Raw genomic sequence first — 19,993 nt, 5'->3', positions numbered from 1 at the left:
AGGTAGCCTTTCAAAAAAGAAAAAAGACCCAAACCAAAAAAGAAGGCTATCATGAAATAGCAAAACCAAGGGGGTCTCTGAGGGGTAGATCCCAGGGGGTTTTCACTTTAATCTTTTCACTTGTATTTCATCTACTAAGGTATTTATTCTGTGACCAGAAAATGTCTATTATTATTATTAGGACAGCTTTGTAGAAAGAGTTTCTGGGAAGGATCAAATTTCGAGTGCCAGTTTCACGATAGCTCCATTAGGGACGTCCGGTCCCCTCCCAGGGTGCACGGCCAAGGCCACCCTTGGTCTGGATTCCCGCCAACATCATCATAAATAACCTCGTCCCTTCGTCCTGCGGCTCCACCCACCGACCCGCCTCCCTGTGACGTCAGCAACCACCAGGCAGACGCGACCGAGGACACACTGGATGAGTGATAGGGAGAGTCGCATGTGTGTCTCAGCCGGCAGCCGTGGACCCAGCAAGCCAATGAGAGCCCAAAGCCCCAAGTTCCAGAGCTGGATCAAGCCATTCGGGGTGCCCCACCGCCGGAGGTTCTCAACCCCAAAGGGAGATTATCAGTTTCCAGGGCTACATCAACGCAAACCGTCCTTGTTCTTTTTAACCTGTAAATATCTTAGACGTCAAACTCTTGACTAGTCCCTTCAGGGGCTTTTTCCTCCCACCTAGCACCAGGGAAAGATGACAATTACAGGGTTCTGGAGGAACCTGGTAGGCTGCAGTCCATGGGGTCGCTAAGAGTCGGATACGACTTAGCGACTTCACTTTCACTTTTCACTTTCCTGCATTGGAGAAGGAAATGGCAACCCACTCCAGTGTTCTTGCCTGGAGAATCCCAGGGACGGGGGAGCCTGTTGGGCTGCTGTCTATGGGGTCGCACAGAGTTGGACACGACTGAAGTGACTTAGCAGCAGCAGGAGGCAGTGGGGTACAGGCCCCACCCCATGGCTGGCTCTTAGTGACCTTGAGGAAGTTGCTCAGCCTTCTCAGCCTCAGTTTTCCAGGCTGTAAAATGGGGACAGCAATGATCTACCTCTGGCTGCTGTAGGGAGAATTAGATGATGTCAAAACACAAGAAAGTTTTTCTTTCCAAGGAGGGAGCATCTTCAGAGGTCCAAGTCAAAGAGAAGAGGACAGCTCAAGCCACACGCAACAGAATGACCCTGATTGGAGGAGGGATGGGGGGAGGGGACAGTCAGCCAAGGTTGGCAGAACCAGGTGCTCAGCTGTGATTGTTGGACTGTACAGAGCAGGAGTTGGGAAGCTTAATTACTGTTTGTGAAGCTCCACGTGGTGGCTGCTTTAGGGAGTGTGGGAAGGGTTCCCATCGGGATTTTGCCTTTGGTTCTGGCTCTAAGCTAAACCCAACCGACCTCACGGCAGTATCTTCATGCTGTGTCCAAGGGCAGACTTTTTAATTAAGTGCGGTCACCTCCCTGGCACCATCGCTGAGCCCCCCAAACCCCTACAGGTGACTTAATGGGGACCCAGGCGTTATCCTCCTTAGTAAGCTGCTTCCACAAGGCCAGCCTGAGGCCTGGGGTCCTGCTTTCTCCTTTCCTGGCTTTAATCTGGGCACAGGGACCAGCAGAGCACAACCCATGGGTTCTTAGGGCCCTGCGGGGAGGCAGGAAGACCCCCCCCCCTGCAGCTTATTCACCGACCTCCCTCCCTCCATCCACGCAGGGGCCTCCTGAAGGCCTTGCCAGCCCCCTCGTCCAGACCCACCACCATCCTGGCCAACAGCCAGCCTCCTGGGGCAGAAAACAGGCAAGGCCTGCAGCAGAGCCCACGTTCACATACGAAGAGGATCTTCCAGGGCAAGACAGCCACTTCGAACTTCCCAGCTGGCTGGGGGGGTCTCCTCCCCTTTCACCCAGAGTTCCCATCCGGTTAGGGTCCTTTTCCCTTCTGGAAGGTGCTGAATGATTCCAGGGCAGGAGGATTGCCCCTGTCTGGTCCCAAGGCAGTGCTGAGAGACCTGGCTGTTGATGGGTGGGGACCTCAGAGGAGCGGGCATTTGGAGTCTGGGTATTAATTGTGCTGCTGTTGGCGAAGTGCCCTGTACACTTGAGACATCCATCTCCATGGTGCGTTTGAGTTGAAGGTCTGAAGAAAGGGGGGCATCCTTTCCCAGACCCCTTCCAGAGTACTGGGCCCCAAGGCTCTTAGAGGGGAAAGCCCAGGAGATTCAGATGAGCTGCTCAGCCCTAAGTCAGGGCAGGCCACCTTCCTGCAAGGCCGCTGCAAACAGCCCTCTGTTTGTGTTGGCGGGGCTGCCTGCATCCATTAACCCAATGACTCACCTGGGTTTAGCTTGGAGCCAGAACCAAAGGCAAAATCCCGATGGGAACCCTTCCCACAAGTCTTAAGCCAGCCACCACGCAGAGCTTCACAAACAGTAATTAAGCTTCCCAACTCCTGCTCTGTACATATAATTATGCCCACTTCACACATGGGGAAACTGAGGCAGAGACCTCTGCTGGCTCAGTCTTGGGGATTAGGTCATCTCCCGAGTGATCTTGTCTCAGTGTCTAGCCTGGAAGAAGGGGTCATCCTAGATGAACTGGGACGTCTTTCTCCCAGCCTGGGATCAGGGTCAGCCATCACCTGTTGTAGCCCCGAGGCCACGCCCCAAATGAGAGTCTCAGCAGTGGGGTGGGGCCCCAGGAGAACTGGGCCCCGGGGGTCCTGTCCACAGGGACAGTGACCACTGCCTCCAGCCATATCCATGCCCAGATCTGGAGATTTCCTGAGACTCCGAAAATTTCCTTTGAAAACACGCCAATGTTGTTCATTTACTAATCAGTTAAAATTTCTCTAAAACACTGCACAGGCTAAACAAATCATGTGTGTGGAGTGGATTTAGAAACATGTTAACCCTAACCTTGTTTACGGTAAAGAATCTGCCCTCAATGCAAGAGACCTGGGTTTGATCCCTGGGTCTTAAGGAGGTTCAGCACAGTCTGATGGAAATGTGGCGTGCGCCACCTATGTGAGTGTACACATTTTCTAGTTGCCCCTTTAGTTTTTAATTTATCTGCATTGGCCCTTGATCGTAGCAGGCACGGTCTCTCTTTGCGGCATGTGGGCTTCTCACTAGTCGTGGTACTCGGGCTCCAGAGCGCCTGGGCTCATCAGTTGTCCCACAGCATGTGGGACCTTAGTTCCCTGACCAGGGCTTGAATGCACATCCTCAGCTTTGGAAGGCAGATACTTAACCTCTGGACCACCAGTCAAGTCCCTAGTTGCCACTTTAAAAATGGAAAGGTAGGGAGTTCGCTGGTAGCCTAGTGGTTAGGATTCCAGGCTTTCACTGCTATGGTTTGGGTTCAATCCCTGGTTGGGGAACTGAGATCTTATAAGCTGCGAGGCATGGCCAAAAAATTAATAAATAAAAAATTAAAAAGTGAAGGTAAATTACAGGTACAATTAATTGTGATAAACTTTTGTTTAATCCAATAATGCAAAATATTGTCAGTGCAATGTGAAATCAGTATAACGACTGCCAATGAGAGGGTTAGGTCCTTGAAATTCTGGGTGACTTTTCCCTTACAGCAGTGCCCCCCAACCTTTTTGGCACCAGCGACCGGTTTCATGGAAGACCGTTTTTCCACAGACATGGGCTGGGGATGTTTTCGAGATGATTCAAATGCATTACATTCATTGTGCACTTTATTCCTATTATGATTACATGGTGATATATAATGAAATCATTATACAACTCATCCTAACACAGAATCAGTGGGGTGATCAGCACTGGGCTTGTTTTCCTGCAACTAGACGGTCCCTTTCGGGGGGTGGGGGATGGGAGAGCAGTGGGGAGTGGCTGTAAACGCATATGAAGCTTCACTCCTCGCCACTCCCTTCCTGCTGTGTGGCCTGATTCCTAACAGGCCACCGACCGGCAGTGGTCTGTGGCCCAGGGGTAGGCGACCTTTGCCTTAGAGCACATCTTCATCTGGACTAGAACGGTCTCAAGAGAGGGCAATTTGGACAAGTTCCCAAGGGGCCTGTGGCTGCCCTTGGGGACAGTTTGGCTTGAGATTCCCCTCCTACGATTAGTATCTGTGATTAGTATCTTCAATAGTCTTCTCCCCAGCACACTTTGCACCCAGCGCTCAGGTCAGAAATTCCTTTTTCAACGACCCCCGTCTCATCCGCCAGGCAGAGAGTATTTCCAAATGTTCCTTGAATACATCTCTTTACATAAATGTCCTCACTCTTTTTGACCTAAACTGTTTGAATGCACGTGTGTTCAGTTGCTCAGTTGTGTCTGACTCTTTGCGACCCCATGGACTGCAGCCCGCCAGGCTCCTCTGTCCATGGGGATTCTCCAGGCAAGAATACTGAGGTGGGTAGCCACTTCCTCTTCCAGGGGATCTTCCCGACCCAGGGATGGAACCTGAGTCTGCTGCACCGGCAGGTGAATTCTTCACCACTGGCCACCTGGTACCTACTAAATCCACCTTCTGTCACTACACCCTTAGCCCCAAGCCCTTCACAGCACTGCCAGAAGGACCTTTGGAAAGCCAACATCTGACCTCATCACGCACACAAATAAGTCTCTCTGCTCCCCAAACATGCTACGAAGCGCCACAAAACTTTGAGACACTGTCTTCATGTGTGCTGTTCTCTCTGCCTTGCATGCCCTTCCCCATTGCTCAGTCTTTGGAATTTCTACCCACTTTCTAAGACTGCTGAAATGTTGCCTTTTCTGGAAAACTCTCTCCTGTCTTCTGAAGCAAAGCATTTGCTTTATCCTCCCAGCCCCCTTTAGGACACTTGTCATGTAGTCCTGCACTTGTACATGTATTCTGTCTCTTCCACTACTAGTCTGGGTTATTTGAGCCCTTGCTGTGTGGGGCTGCCAGCTGTGTGGGGCTGCCAGCTGCCTGGGGTGAAGCTGATGTGAACTGCACCCCTAGGGCTGTGTGGTACACAAACCGTGTAGGTAATGGAGTGTTCTTCATACCAGACACTGCCGTTTGCCTTTACATGTTACCATGGCTCACTGAGTCCTACTATTATCATTCCCATTTTGCTGTTAAGCAAACCAGTGCTCAGAGAGGTGAAGCAATTTGCCTAAGGTTACACAGCACTTAAGTGGTAGAGCTAGACTTCAAACCTGGAAATCTGGTCCAACCACTATGTGAGGCCACTTGTGAATTCCTGAATGGCGACAGGGACTATGACTTTGTAATAGTCTAACATCATGACTGGCACCCGGAATGTGTCATGTGCTTATTGAGTAAGAACCACAGGACGGCGTACTCCAAGCCTCAGTGCGTGAACTTTTGCCTGCCAGGCTTGTTCTTGTCATCTACATTCAGGACAAATGTTACCTCTGAAGAGATCGTCCCTCACCACTCCATTGAGGTAGTCACCCTCCCCTCACTCAGCGGGCTCCCATATATCACAGAGTTAGGACAAAGTGCAGGAAGACTGGAGAATCTGCCCAAAGACATAGGCAAATAGAATTGTGTGTCTCTGGGATCAGCCTCCTGCTCCAAGAGCCAGCAAAGGCTTTCTCTAAAGGTCGAGATACTTTACACCTTTCAGTCTGGAGGCAACAGACTCTGTTGCCATTACTAACCCTCATTATCTTGGGAGTATAGTCATCTGCAAAATGCCAAGGAGTGGATGTGTTTCATAAAACTGTATTTACAAAAGCAGGCATTGGGTGGACCAACTCCTTGCCAACTCCTGCCTCCCCTAAGGAAATAGTTTTCGTATAAATAAAAGAACCAGCAGACAGCTAGCACTGCATTTAAACATCATCCTAAAATATAGGGCAGAAGCATTTTATACAGAGGATTCGTTCATGAAATCTTGCCTTTTGCAAATCTGCTGCATAATTCAAGGCTAATTTTTGCAAAGAAGTACATATTGAGAAGGACCTTTTCAGTATTTCTAGCTCAAAGGGGTCAGAGCTGCAGCTGTAGAGTAAATACAGCTCAATATTAACTTAATCTGCCAGGTTTTACATGACTGGATTTTTTAATTGAATTTTTAAAATTGGAGTGTGGGTACTACTATATATAAAACAACCAATGAGGACCCAGCGTATAACATGGGGAACTCTAAGCAATAATCTGTAATAACCTCTGAGGGAAAAGAATCTGAAAAAGAACAGTTGTGTATGTATGTAAAACTGCATCACTTTACTGTACACCTGAAACTAACACAACATACCTCAAAAAAATAAAGCAAAATAAAACACGGGTGTAAATGACATTCTTCTTGGTTTTGTTTTAGTGAATCTCTATTTTTATTTTCTGTAACACCTTTGTTGAAATTCACATGATGTGAATTTACACGAAAGGCAGCCACATGGCATCTGCCCCTACCCCATCATGCAGGCATATGTGTGTGCATGGGTACACGCAGCTGCTCCAGTTGTGTCTGACTCTGCAACCCTGTGGATTTCAGCCTGCCAGCCTCCTCTGTCCATGGGATTCTCCAGGCACGAATACTGGAGTGGGTTGCCATGCCCTCCTTCAGGGGATCTTCCTGACCCAGGGATTGAACCCAAGTCTCTTAAATCTCCTGCATCAGCAGGTGGGTTCTTTACCACTAGTGCCACCTGGGAAGCCGGTCTCACCACCCCCCACCCCTGGCCATAAGCTCCCCAAGAACAAAATGTCCTGTTCCTACCACCCCTTTCCTCCCTGTGGAGGTCCCATGTAGGGTGTGTGGCAGGCACTCAACACAGGCATGTGCGCGTGCATGCGCACGCGCGCGCACACACACACACACACACACAGTGATCTGAATGGAGGATCTAAGAGCAATTCAGAAAGGAAAAAACTTCAACTGTAGCCGTGGTGATTTCAGAAAGATGTTGGTGCTTTCTGATTACAAGGAATATTGAACGCTTCAACTTCTGGTAGTTCTGCAGTCTTTTTCCCTGAAACTCTATGCGAGTTTGTTTGTTTTCTAACAGCCATTCATGTCAGATGGCATAAAGACCCAGTCAGGCAGGAAGCACAAGGAGGTAGCTGAAAATATTCCCAACCTCTTTCCAAACTTAGGATCCAGGATCTGAAATTTCCTTCTCTACAAAGTATTTGCCTTTCTTTTTTTTTTTTTTCCCCAAACTGCACAAAGCTCTAAAAATTCACATGTCACCATGGCCTCGTAGCTTAATAAACCACATCAAAAGCATTTTGCAATGATGTTTCTTCCTCTATGAAACCTGAAGCCATAAGTGGACCTGCTATTAGGCGGGTAATTAAGCCGCTCCCTGGGCCCAATGGATATGCATTCAAGCTGCCAAAAGATGATAAAACTCGTGCCTTCCTCAGTGGGATCCTCTGGGCCTGATTCCCATGTTCCCCCAGATACCTTGCTCCAACAATGAGCACAGTCAGGGAGATACCAGCATGTGAAACTCGGTTTCAAGCACACCCTTTCAAAACCCAACCGACTCCAGCAAGCAGCTTACCAAATAGCCATGCGGGAGACCAAAAACACAGCTTTCCACTGTGCTCCCTAAGGAAAAACCAGCCACTGTAGTCAAAATGCTGCCTGCTTCAGCTGGCCTCTGAGAAAGCAAAACAGACCCTACAGATGCCTGTCTGACCCTGTCCGTCTCCTTCCCTGCCGGCCAGGCAGAGCTCTGTTTGGGTAACTGCCCTCCTCCACAGGACTCCAGGGCTGCATTCTGGTGGTCTGTGCCACTCACCAGGCTCTTATTTCCCCCAGCCTCGACCAAAGCATCACCCTTTGAAATCCCAGATAGAGGAAACTTCTCTAGTTTAAGCCAGTTCCAGCTGAGTTCTGTCACTTGCTAAGGAGATGCCTAATTAATGCAATGAGAAACAAATGCTCTAACACTGTGTGTGTGTGTGTGTGTGTGTGTGTGTGTGTGCGCGTGTGTGCGTGTGCATGCACATGCTCAGTCACCTCAGACTCAGACCTCATTGACTGCAGCCCCCCAGGCTCTGTCCATGGGATTCCCCAGGCAAGAATACTGGAGTGGGTTGCCATGCCCTCCTCCAGGGGATCTTCCCAACCCAGGGATTGAACCTGCATCTCTTGTGTCTCCTGCATTGGCAGGCAGGTTCTTTACCACTAGCGACACCTGGGAAGCCCAGTCTAATACTAACAGATACTAATATCTATGGGTGCCCCATGCTAGTTACCATGATGTTTTTTTCATGAGTCATCTCATATAACCCTCTCCATTTTGAGGAAATAACTTCCATCTTATAGATGAGGAGACAACACTCAGAAGGATTTAATAACCTATCTAAGGGGGTCCACAGCATAGGTGCTTGTGTGAAGTAGGAAAAGGTGAAACCTCTCAGAGGGGAACACACCATTTGCTGGAATGAGATTTCAGGATCTTTACGCAAACTGGAGTAAGGGGCAGACACAGATCCAGGCCAGGAGGAATAACTTGGGAGTAAGGTAGGGGCTGGACTGCAGCCCCTTTCCCTCCAAAGCTAAGTGACTTTGTGCAGGTCACATCTGCATACCTGAACAGGGTACTGATGACCCCACTTGGATGTCATACAAGCAAACCTGGGATCTCCTGACCCCAAAGCCTTCTGACCGGTGCATCAGTTAGGGCCAAGCCAGAAAAATGGAGCCTACAGTAGGAGATAGAGACTTATTGTAAGGCAACAGCCCACATGATTTTGAGGGCTGCTGGCTGGGAAAGCTTGAAATCCACACAGCAGGCTGGAAATCTTATTCTTATGATTTTTCACCTCTTTGGATGAGGCCCACCCACATTATTGAGGATAATCTCCTATACTTAAACTCAACTGATGAGGAATTTCCTGAGGTCCAGTGGCTAGGACGGTGCTTCCACTGCAGGGGTCATGGGTTCAACCCCTGGTTGGGGAACCAAGATCCCACATGCTATAATATGGCCAATAAAATAAAATAAATAAACTCAACAGATGGTGAACACTGATCACTTCTATTAAAATACCTTCCTAGCAGGTTTTTCTGAAACCTCTGGATGCAGGTTTCATTGAAAAGCAGGGGATGATAGCCTGGCCCAGTGGACCAGTGGATTTCAAGCTTGCCTAGCCAGCAGCCCTCAAAACCATGTAGGCTGTTGCCTTACAATAAATCTCTATCTCCTACTATAGGCTCCATTGCTCTGGCTGCCTCTAACTGATACAGTGGTCAAAAGGTTTTGGGGTCAGGTGATTGGAGAGCCCAGGTTTGCTTGTATGACATCTGAGTGGGGTCATTAGCACCCTGATCAGGTGAGCAGATGTGACCTGCACTCAAGTCGGCCGTCTCAACCACCTGCGATTTCTCTTTTCACTGTGTCACAGGCATTGGGCTGCTAGGCTCTCTGGTCACTTCTCTCCATCTGTGGGGGTGGCCCAGACTCATCTGGCTTCCCCTTCTCGTCCCAGTGTAATTAGTTAGATGGGACACTAATCACACACAAAGCAAGCCCTGCTAGCATTTTTTTTTTAACCCTCCTGGAGGATCTATAAAATCTACTCCTTCCTTCCTGTCCCATCTTGTAAGCTCTGGCATCTGGGCTCTTCTGCTTCTACTATCAGAGGCTGAAGGGCAATGGAAGGGAGTGATGGGGAGCCTGGCTTCAGGGTCTGCTTGAGGTCTTCAGTCTTCTGTCTGAGTGACTTAACCTCTTGGAACTTTAGTTTTCTTCTCCGCAGAATGGAGATAACAATAGTCCCAACTAAGTGGGGTTGTAGCCAGGATGAAAAATGTCAGAGTTTCTAAGGGGCTGAGAACAGTGCCTGGCCAGTGGTATGTATTCAATAAACAGGGGTCACCACGGTGATCGGGAAGTTGAGGATGCTTCTCTGGCTCACTCACTTCCTCCTGGTCCAGGCGGCATCTCTCCAGCCTTAGTCCTTGTGATGCAGCCATCCAGAGCCTTCCATTGCAGAGGGCATCTCAGGACGGACCAGTCCTTCCCACTGCGTACATCCAAGGGAAAAGGACGGGAGAGGTTCCTCAACATCTTGAAATTATTTTCAATTTGTTAATATTACCTAGTCTTTCAAGAATGAAGGAAAAATAATATTTTCTAATATTCAAGAAAAAAAACTGAGGCTCCTCTTTCAGCTGCAACTTCAGGGCCAGCTGAAAACTTTCAGCTTTCTGGGTCCCTCTTTAGCATGTAGACAGGTCAGGAGCAACTTCAGCATCTCCCAGCCATTAAGAGGGGCATGGCTTTTTGTGTAGGATGTCAGTGTGGAAAAAAGTCACCCTTAGAATTATTGAAGAAACATGCATCAGGCTTGGTTCTTGGTTCTGGAGCTGCAGAGAGGATCGAGTTTGGAAATTCAGCTTCAAAATTAGATTTTGATCAGTATAAAATAAAAAGTTAAAATAATTTAAATATCTCTTCAAAAATATTAGATTTTGAATATGTATATGGATTCATGTATGTATATTAATATTATATAATTAGATTACATATATAATACATGTATATTAGACAGAAGAAGAGAGAGAAAGGGAGACAGACCAACCAGCAGACAGACACTATCAGAACAGAGAATCTTTATTCTTCAAGTCACCATTCTCAGCTACGAGAACAGGCACAAAGAACTTCCCAAGTGTTATTTTAGAGAAAAAAAAAGGGGGGGGGGTGTTGAAATGTATGCAGGGACAGAAAAAGTATCTTCTCTACCCTATTCTGGACCTTAGAGAAAAATGGGATTTTGCATTTGAATTGTCATTTACGAGGAGAACAGAGCAGGTGATCTGAATGAGTTTCTTTTCTTGCCGCGAAATACACAAGGGAAACTTGAACTGTTTCTGAAAGCAGCAGAAATTCATCACTGAGTTTCAGATCTAGGCTGGAGGGAAAGGAAAAGCAGCCGTCCTGGAAAGAGATCTGCAGCAGCTGAAGGTGCTTCCAGGGGGAGGAAGGGACTCCGCAGCTGTGTCGCCAGGCCCACCCCCATCGTTGCTGCCAACTTGTCAGCTGCTTATTCCTGGTTAAATTCCAGGAAGAAGCAGGAAGCTATGAGTGTTAGCAGTTCACTCTGGAAAGCAAAATCCTCGTAAGTGAAGGATGCTCATAATGGATGCTATTGGCAAACCATCTTGCCTTCGAACTGGTGAGAACAAAAGAAGAATTTAACAAAGAAAGTCAAAAGGCAACTGACCAGAGAGTTTATACATCGGCTAATCCCAGTGCCGGACACTGTTTGAAGTACTTTATGAGTTGCCTCACTTAATCCTACCCCAGATCATATAAAGGAGGTGTTGGTATTATTCTCATTTTATAACAAAGTTCAGAGAGGTTAAGTAACTTGCCTGAGGTCACACAGCTGAAGACAGGGGTAAATCAACCCAGGAACCTCCCACATGGTATTTCCTCCACTTTTTCTTCACTGTTTGTGACCCTAAAGAATCCCTTCAAATGCAAGAAAGCGGAACATCAAGATGATAAGAAAGTGGCCAGTGCCTTCCAATTCAGGAGGAAAGGAAAAAGGCCATAAACCAGGCCTTTATCCTTTTACTGGGCACTGACATGATACCTAAACATGGCCTTTTCTGAGAGTCCTGAGTTTCTGTGCACCAGAGGCAGAAAGGGCAGTGGAGAGAGTACAGAGCCCACTGCCTGGTTTTAAATCCTGACTTTGTCCCTCATCTGCCACGTGGCCTTGGCAAATTACTCTTAGACTCCCACACTTCAGTTTCTCCTCTCAAAAATGGGAATCTTCCTACAACCTGCTTTATGGGGTTACATGAGTCATTTCACATAAAAGGCTTAGAACAGTGCCTGGCATGGGTCAAACGCTCAGTTTCCACTCTTATTAGCACTTCATTGCGTTTAGTCGCTAAGTTGTGTCCAACTCTTTTGTGACCCCATAGACTGTAGCCTGCCAGGCTCCTCTGTCCATGGGATTTCCCAGGTAAGAATATTGGAGCTGGTTGCCATTTCCTCCTCCAGGGGAACTTCCCAACCCAGGGATCAAACCCGTGTCTGCTGCATTGGCAGGTGGATTCTTTACCACTGAGTCCCCTGGGAAGACCTAGCATTTAATTGACATACGATTGTTGGCTTGTATTATTTTAGTTCTGACACAACATGTCATGGCCCCCACCCCCTGTTCACAAATGTTACGCTCTGTTGTATCCTTGATGGTGTTCTTGCCTTCCATTGCGGCTCTCTTGCCATCATTGTGACAGCCGCTGTGAACCCAGCGCTTGTTGACATAGCTCTAAAAGCCTCCTGGTGTATTATAGCAGCATCCTCCCCATGCCCTGTGAGGTTGCAACCCCACCGGTGCCCATTTTTCAGGTGAGAAAACTGAGGCATGGTGACAGGAAGGAACTCTCCCTGGGTCACCGGGCTACAACTTGGGGGTAGGGATTCAGACTCCGATCTTACACAGTCACCACCACAAGTTAGGGGTACCCACGATTTGGGCCAAGTGGTTTCAGATTCAGCCGATGTCAGGGCGAAATCAGGAGGCTGGCTCTTTTTCCCTTTTTTAAAGGCAGGACCAGGCTTCTGAGTGCCCCTGCTTTGTCCCTGAAGGGAAGGTTTCCTCATCTTATCTGCCTCCCTCACCTGTGCTGGGGCAGCAGCCTGGGGTGGGGCGGGGGCGGAGCTGACCTCTTTCTTAGCATCCCTCCTCCAGACAGGCGCAGTGAAAGGGTCCCAGGGTGGAGGTGCAAAGCAGAAAGGAAACAGATGGGAAGGTGAGTAATTAAATCAATATATACCAAACAGCCAAGGGAGAGGGAAAAAGAAGCAAAGTAATTATGTCCAAAAATGAAGTTTGAGCTCGAATGTCGTGCATTCATTTCCAAAACACTGTTTCTTAAAGCTGTTTGGAATATAAATGCCAAACAAAATAAAACACACCCCCTCCCCAACACACGCATGCACGCACACATACAAGAATGCTCTTTTGTTTCATTTTTCTGGAATGCTGTGATTTTTCTTTCCGTAGACTTCTTCCCCCTTCCTCCCCCCTCAAAGCAGCTCCTTACAGAATTACAGGTTTAAGTACTTTTGATAGGGGCCAGTTCTGTCAGAGGCAAAGGGTCAATTTGTTTGTATTTTACAGCAGACATGTGCTAAGCCTTTCCTATATTTTAAACAGATAATGTCCTTGTAATTTGGAAGCACTTACATGGAAGGCGGGCTTTGTCCCCTCTTTCAGTGTGTGTGTTGCTCTTGCCTGTCTCTGTTGAGATGAAAAAGAAATACTGTATCTTTAAATTAGGAGGCACTGAATAATGAATCTTGGGCAGTGAAAAGGCTAATGCCATGTGGAGGAGAAGGAGTTTAATCTAATTTAGTTGGAGGGTGTCTGTCTGCAGTGTTGTTTTTTGGAGTGTGGGAATAGAGGGGTAAGCTGTCCCCTTGAATGGTCCCTCCAGCGCCAGAAGCAGTGGGGAGCCGCGTAGACGCCAGTGATCCAAAGCCGGGCCTTGAAAGGGGGATTAGAGACAGGCTGTGATTTGCAATTCACACTAATGCACCCTGTGGAACCTTTGGTAATATTTCAAACCACATTTCAAGGGAAGTGGCCTTAAAATCGCTGCCTAAATTGTATTGGAGCAACAGAGGACCCTCCAGTCATCCGTTTTATGATGTGGATGCTCTTCTGTTTGTTTCTTGCCGCCCCGCCCCCACCCCAACATCCTCCGTCGAGTGTTTTTAGGTGGAATGAAAAACTTTGTGCCCGGTGAATTTGCCGCAGCTTGTGTGGCTTCTGGGGTGGTACACGCTGTGTGTTTTCTTTAGTAAGTATCCCTTCGGATGACCAAAGGTATTTTCTCCTAGGAGAATAATGTGGGGTGGGGGTGGGGGGAAAGAGCACGCCTGCTTGCTTAGAAAACAGAATTCTCAGTGCCTGTTTTTTTTTTCCCCTCCTAAATCTCATAATAAGCTTCTGCACAAACATAACCCAAGATGAAATCAGGGAAAAAGGCACGTTTTGGTATCAGAGATCCCTCTACATGTCAGACTATTATTAGCATCGAATTCTTACTTGAAAGGAGAATCGGAAAAGTGCTGATGAAATACAAATATTGATGATAATAGAGGATAAAAGAAGAAACATCAGACTCATTTTACCAGATCATCAAACGCCAATGTGCTGAGAGAGATGCTCCAAGCCAGAGTTCCTAGAAAAACAGAGATCACCTGAACCACTTTCTACCTTCAACCCTACAACACGCTTCTCTTTCTTTTCCTAAGCTGTGCTGATAGTCTACAAGTTTACTCTTGTAATTAGTTTGTAACATGCTAAGTCTACGGTTTAATTTTTCTCTACTGTTGAAAGAGTCAGTACTTGTTATCTTAAAGAGATTACTGTGGGTTTTCTTGAATCTCATTTCAGAACATCTCACACACTGCTCATCATTTCCACTGACTATAACATCTTAAGAGGAAATACAACTTTGATTTTTAGCAATATTCTTAAGTTCTTTTTGACTTTGTAATTTGCTAGGTGATAAAACTCTGCCTCTCTCTCAATCTCCTTCCATCCAGAAATACTTAACTCTCAGTCAAAATACTGCCTGACTGCTGAAATCATGTTCCTGTTCAAAAACCTTATTCTTTTTCTGGGCAAACATTTGCAAGAATTTGAAGGTAGTTAATGTTTAAGAGTGTCTCTCCCATATACATATATTTTTAGATAGTTGGTGTATAAAACATATACATATATATTCCTTGTCCTTGCATGTTATTTGAAATCATGTTTAATTATAAAGTTTCATTAAAAACCTTTGCTCAAAATTTTAGAGGCCTAATAAGATTTCCATTAATTTAAACATATCACCATTCCCACGACAGCCCCAAATGCTTTCTTTTCCCCCTTTCATCCATGGTTAAATATGTAAATAAAATGTCTAAAGTCATTCTTCAAAGAAGACAAAAGAAAAAAGAGCTGAGGGGAGAGACAGCCATAAAATTCCTCCCAATTCTCCATAACATTTGCCAGAGGGGGGCCAGTTGCCAGCCAGAGCTGAGCAGCAGGGAACCCCGCCGCTCCTTAGAATCACACATCTCAAATCCCACACACAGGAAAAAAAAAATAAAATAAAATATCTTTTCAGCTGGAGCCATCAAAAGGGCCTTTTCATTTATTAGTTACAGAGTTATCTTGCAGTTGGTGATTTCTCAGAGCCCTCATTTTTCGATCATAATGTCTATTTGTTGGTTTCCATCTCAGCTGGGCAGAGAGAAGCACTTCTGCAGACATTTTTTTTTTCTTCTAAAAAAAGGAGAGAAGAAAGCAATCTGAAGTGGTTATAGCGAAAATAATGGGTCTGAACATGGCTGAATTAAAACAGCACATAAAAGATCAATTAGGAGATGGTTTCTCAAATAGCTCACACCCCTGGCTCTTGGTATTTGGCACTGTCAGTGACTCTTCCCCATGTCTATTTTCAGAGTGTCCGAGGGAAGGAAAAAGAAGGAAAATGATCTCCAAGGCAGGAAACTGGCAAGAAAAATTCTGAAATCTTTTCAATGAAAAGGTTAGGAGAATAGCTCACTAGATTTAAAACACACACACACACACACACACAAACACAACTATCTTAAGGAAAATGACAGCCTTTAAAAAAAGCATCTCGGAGAAACAATCCAGCTGAAGGCAGCTTGTTCTGACTGCATTAGCGTTTATTTACCTCGACCCTATCCCCCCCCCCCCCTTTTTTTCCCCTCTTTCTACCTCACCCCCCACCTCCTCACACCTCACAGGGAGATCCAGGGACACTAATTCAGTGCCGGGTGCAAATTCCCAGCCTCGTTCTTCTCTGTTTGCTGAATGGATGGATGGATATAATAAGTGGGTATGCTTTAGGTTTAGAGTTCTCCCACGTTTCTTATTAGATGTAGAATCATACGACTTGTTTCAAACAAAAGCCAATATTCTAAAAAAGCCTTTTCAGAGGAAGCGCCCCACTTCTGCCACCGCTGACAAAAAGCTTCCCAGGGGACGAGCGACTGGCAGGAGCATCTCCTTTCTGGGCGCTTCCTAGAAATAACCCGGAAACCCGCAGCGCCAGCCGCTCCTGCAAAGCCGGGCGGGGGCGGGGTAGGGGTGCTGTGGGAGTGGAGTGAGCAGCACCGACCGGCAGGGATGTCTCTGCGAACCGCACATCCCTCCAGAGTGCTAACCTCAGAAAGGGAGGAAGAAAAAGGAGACCCCTGTGCACGGGGCCGGCTTCTCTGACCTCTACTCCGGCTCGGTTAAGTCCTCCAACGGACCCCTCTATGCGTGGTCCTGGGAGTTTCAGGGAAACTTTCAAAGATCCCGACCTCGAGAGCGCCTAACAGGAGAGAGACCCGGCCACCTCCGAGGGGCACTGTTTACTGAAGGGTTAATACGGGAAGCCAGGTGAAGCGCTTCTTTGGAAGTGGGGCGTGGGCGTCCGCGCCCACCGAGCCCGCCCAGGTGCGGGTGTGTGTGGCCTAAGTGACTGTGCCGAACTCGCCCCCATTCGAAGGGCGTGCTCTAAGGGCACTGGGCTGGGACACTCCTTCCCCACTTTTTAAGGAAACTGAGCGAGGCATGGGCGTCTCCCCTTTCCCGGGGAGTTGGGGACCCTCGGAAAGAGCTGAGTCAGCGCCCTCCCACCAACTCCACAGCATCCCGCGGGTCCGCAGTCAAGGAGAGAGCAGGCCGGGCAAATCACTCGCCAAATAATATAAATACCCGACGAGCGAATGACTTCCTATAATAAATAAACTCAGCCGCCTAGAAGAAATTACCAGGCCTGCCTGGCGCGAGGCCCCTCAACTCAGCGGCTCTGGTGGGGGCGGGGGGTCACCCTTCTACAAACCAAGCCCCCGGCTTCCCGAGGCCGGGGGTTGGCGGGGTGGACCTCAGAGTCCCAGGAAGCTGCCCGCCCTTCCTCCTCCCCGTCTTCTCCGCGGAGACCTCGGAGCAGCGGCCCTAAAATCTAGATTCCCAGAGCCCCTCCCCCTGCCCTTAGCGCTTCTCTTTGAAATTTCAAAGCGACCCCCCTCCCCGGAGCCGGAGCCCTGACGCAGGCCTGGTAACTCCGCAGCCTCGGGAAGGTGCGGGCAGCTTTACAAGCTAAGGGGCCACTTTATGGCCGAGGCCATAAAACGCAAATCCCACCTCGCTTTGAAAGCTCCCTCGGCCCGGGACCCACCATAAAAATCAGAGGAGATAAGCCCCTAGCCTGACTTGGACCAGCCCACCCCTTCCTCTGGCCAGTCGCCGAACTTCCAGTAACCCCGGCGCCCTTGGGCTGCGGGGGACGAGGCCGGGGACGCCCCGAGAAAGGGAGCGCAGGCGGGGAGGCGACGAGAGGCCAAGTTGGAGGCTGGCGCAGAAGGCGAAGGAGCAGCGGGCGGGACGCACGAGAGGGCGGCGACGCGGGGCCCGGGGCCGCGGCGGCGGCAAGATCTGGGGGCCGGGCGCTGCGCTTTCTCATGCAAAGCAGCGGCGGGGCGGGGCGCGCGGCCCGGGGGCGGGGCCTGTCAGCGCTCGGCTTTTTCCCACTTTGCCTGTTCGTGAGATTGCTCAGCCCGGGACCGGACTCCGAACGGCTGCGGGCCGAGCCGGGCCGAGGCCGGCGCGAGGAGGGCGGAGCCGCCGCGAGTCGCCGGCCCCGGTGCGCCCGCGCCGCCCGCCCTCTCCGCTTGCTCCCACGAGAAGCCAAAGTTTGCGGCGGCGGCGGCCGTGAGTTGCAGCCCGCGCCGGGTCGCGCGCCGAGAGCTGCGTTGCTCCTCTCGCTTCCTGGTATTGTTCGCAAACTTTGCTCCTCTCTTCAGCGGCTCCACCTCGGCGGAGGCGGGCGCGGAGAGCGGGGCCGGGGGGCGCTGTGCGCACCGCTCGGGCGGGGCTGGGCTGAGCAGGGCGGGCATGGGCGGGGGCCGGAGCGGGGACGAGGAGCCGGGGCCGGCAGCCCGAGCCTGGGAGCGGCTGCTCTGAGGGCGGCGGACCTCCCCGCCGGGGCACCTCCGACGCCACCATGCAGCGTCCGGGCCCCCGCCTGTGGCTAGTTCTGCAGGTGATGGGCTCGTGCGCTGCCATCAGCTCCATGGACATGGAGCGGCCGGGCGACGGCAAGTGCCAGCCCATCGAAATCCCGATGTGCAAGGACATTGGCTACAACATGACCCGCATGCCCAACCTGATGGGCCATGAGAATCAGCGCGAGGCCGCCATCCAGCTGCACGAGTTCGCGCCGCTGGTGGAGTACGGCTGCCACGGCCACCTCCGCTTCTTTCTGTGCTCCCTGTACGCGCCCATGTGCACCGAGCAAGTCTCCACCCCCATCCCCGCCTGCCGGGTCATGTGTGAGCAGGCCCGGCTAAAGTGCTCCCCGATCATGGAGCAGTTCAACTTCAAGTGGCCCGACTCCCTGGACTGCAGCAAACTCCCCAATAAGAACGACCCCAATTACCTGTGCATGGAGGCGCCCAACAACGGTTCGGACGAGCCCGCGCGGGGCTCGGGCATGTTCCCGCCGCTCTTCAGGCCGCAGCGACCCCACAGCGCGCAGGAGCACCAGCTGAAGGATGGGGGGCCGGGGCGAGCCGGCTGCGACAACCCGGGCAAGTTTCACCACGTGGAGAAGAGTGCGTCGTGCGCTCCGCTCTGCACGCCCGGCGTGGACGTGTATTGGAGCCGCGACGACAAGCGCTTCGCGGTGGTCTGGCTGGCTGTCTGGTCTGTGCTCTGCTTCTTCTCCAGCGCCTTCACCGTGCTCACCTTCCTCATCGACCCAGCGCGCTTCCGGTACCCCGAGCGCCCCATCATCTTCCTGTCCATGTGCTACTGCGTCTACTCGGTGGGCTACATCATCCGCCTCTTTGCGGGCGCCGAGAGCATCGCCTGCGACCGGGACAGCGGACAGCTCTATGTCATCCAGGAGGGCCTGGAGAGCACGGGCTGCACCCTGGTCTTCCTGGTCCTTTACTACTTCGGCATGGCCAGCTCCCTGTGGTGGGTGATTCTCACCCTCACCTGGTTCCTGGCCGCGGGCAAGAAGTGGGGCCACGAGGCTATCGAGGCCAACAGCAGCTACTTCCATCTGGCCGCCTGGGCCATTCCGGCCGTGAAGACCATCCTGATCCTGGTGATGCGCCGGGTCGCGGGGGACGAGCTGACCGGCGTCTGCTATGTGGGCAATATGGACATCAATGCTCTCACCGGCTTCGTGCTCATCCCCTTGGCCTGTTACCTCATCATCGGCACTTCCTTTATTCTCTCCGGCTTCGTGGCCCTTTTCCACATCCGGAGGGTGATGAAAACGGGTGGGGAGAACACGGACAAACTCGAGAAGCTCATGGTGCGGATTGGGGTCTTCTCCGTGCTCTACACGGTGCCGGCCACTTGTGTGATTGCCTGCTACTTTTACGAACGCCTCAACGTGGAGTACTGGAAAATCCTGGCCACGCAGCACAAGTGCAAAATGAACAACCAGACTAAAAACCTGGACTGTCTGATGGCCACCTCCATTCCAGCAGTGGAGATCTTCATGGTGAAGATTTTCATGCTGCTGGTGGTGGGCATCACCAGTGGCATGTGGGTCTGGACATCTAAGACTCTGCAGTCCTGGCAGAACGTTTGCAGCCGCAGGTTCAAGAAAAAGAGCCGGAGAAAACCGGCCAGCGTGATCACCAGCAGTGGAATTTACAAAAAAGCCCAGCATCCCCCCAAAACCCATCTGGGGAAATATGAAATCCCTGCCCAGCCTCCCACCTGTGTGTAAATGGGGCTTGGAGAGATGGCAGGATTGGAAGACTTTCCCAGAGAGGATTCAGTGGCTGTCAGAGCCAAAACATGGTGCTTTTCTCCGTTGGTTGGTTGCTTGTTTTTTTTTTTTTTTTTTTAATAAAAGTTAAAAAAAAAAAACAAAAATAAAAAGTTTTTACTCTGAAATTCAGGATGCTGTGATACACTGAAAGTCCAAATGTACTTAAAGGGTATGGTTTTTGTTTTTGTTTTCCGTGTAGGAGAGCCCTCCCAGTTAAATAGCCTCTTGTGTAACTAATTTGTGGTAGCATAGTTGATT

The 19,993-nt window shown here is 49.9% G+C and overlaps 1 protein-coding gene across 1 annotated transcript; it reads left to right on the top strand.

The window, feature by feature from the left end:
* The first annotated feature begins 17,944 nt into the window (after positions 1–17,944).
* On the top strand, positions 17,945–19,690 carry FZD10 (frizzled class receptor 10). Its single transcript, XM_052654936.1, has one exon. It carries the CDS (start codon positions 17,945–17,947, stop codon positions 19,688–19,690), a length of 1,746 nt encoding a protein of 581 aa, XP_052510896.1.
* The last annotated feature ends 303 nt before the right edge of the window (positions 19,691–19,993 follow it).

The sequence above is a fragment of the Budorcas taxicolor genome, chromosome 17 (assembly GCF_023091745.1).
Source record: "Budorcas taxicolor isolate Tak-1 chromosome 17, Takin1.1, whole genome shotgun sequence".
NCBI lineage: Eukaryota > Metazoa > Chordata > Mammalia > Artiodactyla > Bovidae > Budorcas > Budorcas taxicolor.
Note: the sequence above shows the minus strand (reverse complement) of the source record. Positions and strands in the feature narration are given on the sequence as shown.